Source organism: Colletotrichum aenigma (assembly GCF_013390185.1).
Source record: "Colletotrichum aenigma strain Cg56 chromosome Unknown KSG_Cg56_contig03, whole genome shotgun sequence".
Classification (NCBI taxonomy): Eukaryota; Fungi; Ascomycota; class Sordariomycetes; order Glomerellales; family Glomerellaceae; genus Colletotrichum; species Colletotrichum aenigma.
Window position 1 is genome coordinate 5,817,624 of NW_023500909.1, and position 6,000 is coordinate 5,823,623.

Here is a 6,000-nt window from a genome sequence, read left to right on the forward strand (position 1 = left end):
ACCTCATGAACATGGGGTAACCAACGCCCCTGCCCTTCCCCACGGGACACCAGCGTTCGTCGTCCAGCATCCGCCGCTCTGGCCACAGCATCGCAGGCTTCAGGGCACGACCATTGCTTTGAGTGTTATGATCCTGACAGCCTGTGGTGTAAAACTATTCAGCACATCGCGGAAACGCAACTGGAAAGCCAAGACGGGAGGCTTGCGCAAGACAGATGCGGCGAGGTCCAAGTCATGGCTCTGGGTTCTTGAAAGGCTCTATGTAATGTGAGTTCAGGAAAGGTTACGAAGTGGTCCACATAGGGAGTGACTATGGTTTCAATACAAAGATCCTCACGTGCGAAGTGTTTCTAACCAAAAGATAGTGACGTTCTGGCATCCATTACCAAAGCATCGTTTGTCCTGTGGATGAGCTATCGCGCGGACGTGACGTTGAAATGGAGTGAAAACGCTTACACGGCGCTGACGGCCGTTGATGGGTTCTTTCTCTGCATGACTCAAATTGGAATCGTTTTCATCTTATCCGAGTTCGACGTGCTTTTTTGGGGTCAGCCTGGTCAACGAGTTGAGGGACAAGGCTTGTGGTACATCCTCCCACGGATTTGCAATTTCTTTGGTTGGATAATGGCCTTTGGGTTGGTTTCCATCCAAATTTCTGTTTCTATCGTCAAGCAATACGGTGCTTCTGGTCTCCCATGGTCGGAACAACTCCAGAGCTTTGGGGCAGCTCAGGATGTTGTCACACTGGACTTGTTGAAAATCCTCCTCTTTCTCGTCGGATTTCTGGTCTTAGCCCCATACTATGTTGTGGTAGGTCACCAAAATGTTTGCAATCATCCTCAACGAAGAGGTCGCTAACATGCGGAACAGGGTGGCCCCTGGCTATGGGCCAACCTGATCACGACCATAACAATCTGGACATGGCGACTTGCGAGGGTGGTCGAGAAAAGAAGACAGGATGAGACATCACAGCTGGTAACTTCTCTTATTGTGGAATTCTTTTTCTCGCGTATACCTACACTCTTCGCTTTGGCGATGTTCTCTCGCATCTTATCTCAAAGGCGCTAGGGGCGTTGCTCCTAGCCAGTCTACCAGCCCAGGTATTACCTATGATGGAGTGGAGCCCATATGGGAAAGTGATTACTAAGTATAGTACTTCTGTGTCCACACCTTGGGCTGTATCTATTAGTGTTGCTTGGTCCTTTTGCACATCTGTACCTTGCTGTATATTGTACCTCGGCAATGACAAGTGTGATGAGAAATGGATTGCGTCTAGTTGGTCAGTAGCAGTAGATAAAGTTCATAAGAAATTTCAAGTAAACAAGTAGGGTGACTTGTTTACTGAGTTGATTAACTTGACGAGAGAGTATTTAGATTTGCGTTTCACCGAAGGACCCATCGAGCTCAGCCCCAGCCATTCTCCATCTGAAAGCGACATGAGCAAGATTAAGGTAAGACCTTGGCTATTTACCCAATCTCCCTGCCATGTAATCCCCATACAAATCTGGTAAAAACGAGGCCAAGTTTGTAAACTCGGTCTGGTCGTGAATGAAATGCTCATAGGCAATGTTCTCTCCAGCCATGCGCTTCTTGAAGCCGAGAGCTCCCGCCAAATAGTCAATGCCGACCTTCATCCCCATGACCTTGTAGTGAATCCCCCCACCAAGCCAGTACCGGCTCCGCAGCTCCAGCCCATCCTCCGTATTGCGCCAGAGGTGCAAGAAGTCACCAATCTTAAGGTTCGGCAGCAACCCGTCCCGCAGCTCCGCACACACAGCCGCCTCATAGCCCGCGGCCTTGAGCTTATCCCACGGCAGGCCATACTGCGCCGGGTCCACGAAGTGGATGTGGACGGTCATCTTCTGAGACCCGATGAACTCCGTTACACGGTGCGTGGATCCGAGCCACTTTTGCGTGTGGGATAGGTCAGTGCGGTGCAGGCGGTCCGCGTAAGTCGAGCGAGCGCTCAGGTGGTCGTAGGGGAACCAGAGGGCGTAGCGCTCGGGCTCGACGCTGTGCCACCAGAACCACCAGCGCACCATGTCTCCTGTCGATCCTGGGAACCGGGTGCGAGACGTGACGTACGCGGTGCCATCTGGGAGCATCCGCCAGCCGTTCTCGTGTTTGTGGTAGCCGGGCTCCAAGAGACGAGGAGAGTCGCCGATGGGGAGAACGCCTTCAGCGGGCATTTGCTCGCGGATGTACTGCGGGATGTCGGCGTAGAGGTAGAGCTCCCGGTGGCAGTATTTGGCGTAGAGCTTATCCTTCATCCTGTTCTCATTGTGGCGGTAGGCCTTCTGAGTGTTGAGAGGGTAGTATGTGATTGGCACCTTTTCAGGGTATCCGTTGGCGTCTGGACTTTGCATGATGTTCCCTGTCTGAGCGTCCGTTGGTGATGATGGTGCTGATAGTTGACCCGCTATCGCTGACAAGCGCGATGCTGTTCGTTGGCGTAATTGCCCAGAGTCCATGGTTAAATGATCAATTATAAATACGTGATATTTTGCCGTGCAATAAGCTCCAGAAACGGGATAGATATGAGAGAGCTTTAGTTTTATAGGTGCTTGAGAATGCCGAGTGATTGAACGTGCGGAGGTGGTCAATGGCATGGCCTGCGTCGGATGCGGGATCGGCCGAGGTTCACATGTGGGCCGAAGATCAACAGATGATTGGAAATGGCCGCACAGCGGATTTACAGTGGTCGGAACAAGCTTCTGCACTGCGCGCGGGATTTCGGCAAGTAATGAAGACTCCGGTTTGCATCTGCTCGACTTGTGTTGATGTGCGCTGTCTTTGCCTCAATCACTCATTCGCAGAAATCGCAACGCGCCCTGGCGCTGTGCGTCAAACACCACGACCCATTTCAATATCATTGCCAGTGATATTGGCAAGATCTGTTCCACCGTTGAATGTAGGGAATTTGGACATGAAGTTCTATCAAGTCAAACTGCAATCCAGAATCATCACATCCATTCATGAACAAGAACAATGGAATGTCTATGGGCACGGTGCGTTGTCCGTTGAAAGTAGCTGCGGCCAAATGTCACGAAGAAGATGGGCTTATAGCAGAGACAAACGTCAATGACTCCTGGAACGAAGATACCACCCGACTGACTTGACATTGGTGGGTGGTGAACTTAAGTAAGAGACTTGCTTATTAACTGTTAGTGCAACTGAAGGACTATGTGGGTCAAATGCGCAACAGTCGTCAGTGGTAGCCCTTTGCAACGCGATATTCTCATTTCCACATCCATCCTCAATCTTCACCATTCTCATCCTGGTCGTCATCATCGTCGGTCGCATCCAGCCAATTCTCCAAAGCGTACTCGAGCAGTGCAATGCCAACGAAAGCGGCGCCGAACATGAGAGGTCCCAGACCGATACGGTCATGCAATAATTCGCCGTGTTCGTCACGAGCGTTCCGTTCCCTGATCTCTCTATCGGTGCGAATTGGCATCTCCACCGGCAGAGGGAAGAATGGTGAAGGACTGGGGTTCTTGGAAGGATGAAAGCGCCCCTCTTTGTCTTCAAAGTAGCCACGCTCAAGGAGCTCCATTGCCCATTTGTAAGGCCTATGGTCGTCATGATCCTTCCCATGCTCATCACAACTGGCTTGGTGGAGATTGTCGAACATCAGCCACAGTGCTCGGACGACACTCTCCAAGGCACCTACAACCCAGGCATGATGTGCGGACGCTGCTTCTCCCACAAAATACAGATGTCCGAGTGCGTTGGGCTTCGTTATGGAAGGGTACAATTCGCTGAATTGGCACGGACCAAAGTACGCGAATGCGCCCGCCGTTTGGGGGTCGTGATACCAGTCGTACGCATGATGCTCTAGATACTCAAGTTCAATGCGTTTTAAAGTATCTTTGAACCTCTCTTCGTTCTCATCAGAGTTCTTTTCCCAATCGGCATGAAGGTAGGCCAGGTCGCGAAGAAGAATCTCCTTCAGCTCAGCCTCCTCTCTAAGCATGTCTTCCTTGACGGCTGGGTCTTCTCGAGCTTCCTTGGCCTTCTGAGGCGACTTTGAGGCAATGAGTGTAGCCAAACGTTGGGCTGTCTGGCCCCAGGTGTAAGACACTAGAAGGACAGCTGGATCATCTTCATGATCTACTGTGTTGTCAATGTTGTACGAGGGATAGACGCAGACCTGCAAAGGCAGGTCTGTCCGAGCTAGACCGCCTTTGGTGATGTTGAATGGCTCTTTGCGCCACCATGCCGATTTGAACTTGATGCCAACCTTGCAGGAAGCGCCATAGTTCAAGCACCGAATTGCCTGCTTTGTATCCCACAGCAGACCAGCTTGGGAGAGGTCCATCCGATTGGCTGCACCTAGAGTTGTGGAGTTGAAAACCACGAAGTACTCTTTCGATTTGAGAGGATTGCGTTGAACAGAATCTTGTAGCTGGAGTTCCATCCTCTTCTTGAACTTCTCAACTGGAAGCTTAATGTTCGCCTTCATACCCACAACTTGGGTGTCGTATTGGATGACGTCCGAGTTCTTCATTTTGTCGCGCATTGCCTTCGCAATAGATTGAGCACCTCCATCAACACACCACCAGTATTTGTTGGTCTCTTCGGGCTTCGCTGCAGGGACCTCGAAGTCAAGGATCTCTAAAGCAGCCTCGGTCAGACTTTGGTCATACCAGCCTGTACCACTGTCAGGCTTGTTAGTCAGGTCTTTAGTTCTGGGGCTTACTTTCACTCACTAAGTTGCAGTCTCTAGCCATTGAATTGTATTGTAGCTGTAGTTGCGGCCCGGGATGAATGGATCATCACAACACCACTTCTTACGACAGTTTTTGCAGCAGCAACAAGTCCTACCACTTTTGTCCTTGTCACTTCTATGAAAATCGTGAGTATTATACTTAAAAAAGAATATGCTGGAACATATGCTTACGACAGCAAGTATTGTCGCACACTCATTTGGTCGCCTTTCTTGAGTAGGTTCCATACCACTTCATCATCTTCGTCATCCGCTTCGTCATGAAAGCAATCGTCCACAAGATCGACAAATGGTTTCAGAGCTTCGTAGACCAAGTCGCTTGGATTCTTCATGGTCAATCTGTCCGGTTAGTCCAACGGCTAAAAACAATGCTCCGCAAAAAGGTGAGCGACAAACTTACTCGCACGGTATCTTTTTGGCCTCTTCAATGCCTTCATTCAGGGCAAACGGATCATGACGTTTGTCGTCCCAAGCATTTCCGACGATTCTAACGTTGTTGAAATACGAGGGACAGACGTTGTTGTCGTCGCGAAGGTAGTATGGGATCAAGACTGGCTTATCCTTGACGTGCTTTCGGTCGCCAAGCTTTCCCTCTCTGATGCCAAGGTAGTCGAAAAGACGGAATGTTCTATATAGATAGGTATACATGTGAGTAGTCTGCACACTATAACACCAAGAGGTTTCAACGCACCTGGACATGACCTCGTTACGCGGAAACCGCATAGCACCGACGTCGTAGTAGTCGTGAAGCCCTTCTTCAGTGAACTGGTGGGTGTAAAGTCGTCCACCGAGGCGCTCCTCATGGGCAGCCTCCAAGATTTCGTACTCAACCTTGAGATTGCCACCGCCCTTGTGTTTCTCGATAGTCTCATTGATCCAATCGAGGGCGAGCGCGGTAAACAGGCCCGCCACTCCAGCACCGACGATTCCAACCTTGAAGCGCCTCTGCTCCTCTGGAAGAAGGCCAACCTGCTGCGAACGTTTGACCTTTTTCAGAGCGGCCCCAAGCTTGACGTCAACCGGGGCACTGTCCTTGGGATTCACCTTCGGCATCTTATCGAGAGCTCTCCTAAGGTCCTTGTCAAGTCTACCACGGGCCACGTGTCGAGACCACTGGTACTTGAAGGCATCATGTTTCTGGAGCTTGGCCGTAACATGACTAGCCTGGGCATGGGATTCTTCGGGACTCATGATGGAGTTTGGAAAAGTTGCCAAGGCAAAGATTGTGTTTGAATGTTATGATTGAATTGATGAGGATGGGCTCAAATGGA

General features: G+C 50.5%; 2 protein-coding genes across 2 annotated transcripts; both read right to left on the bottom strand.

Moving 5' to 3' along the window:
- Positions 1-1,463: 1,463 nt before the first annotated feature.
- phy-2 (Phloretin hydrolase) lies at positions 1,464-2,366 on the bottom strand (the record flags this gene model as incomplete). Its single annotated transcript, XM_037320794.1, has 1 exon — positions 1,464-2,366. The coding sequence occupies one exon, from the start codon at positions 2,364-2,366 to the stop codon at positions 1,464-1,466; it is 903 nt and encodes a 300-aa protein (XP_037182005.1).
- Positions 2,367-3,256: 890 nt separating this feature from the next.
- On the bottom strand, positions 3,257-5,920 carry CGCA056_v005543 (putative bifunctional amine oxidase; the record flags this gene model as incomplete). Its single annotated transcript, XM_037320795.1, has 5 exons — positions 3,257-4,661; positions 4,713-4,847; positions 4,904-5,068; positions 5,130-5,357; positions 5,421-5,920. The coding sequence occupies 5 exons, from the start codon at positions 5,918-5,920 to the stop codon at positions 3,257-3,259; spliced, it is 2,433 nt and encodes an 810-aa protein (XP_037181869.1).
- Between the last annotated feature and the right edge of the window lie 80 nt (positions 5,921-6,000).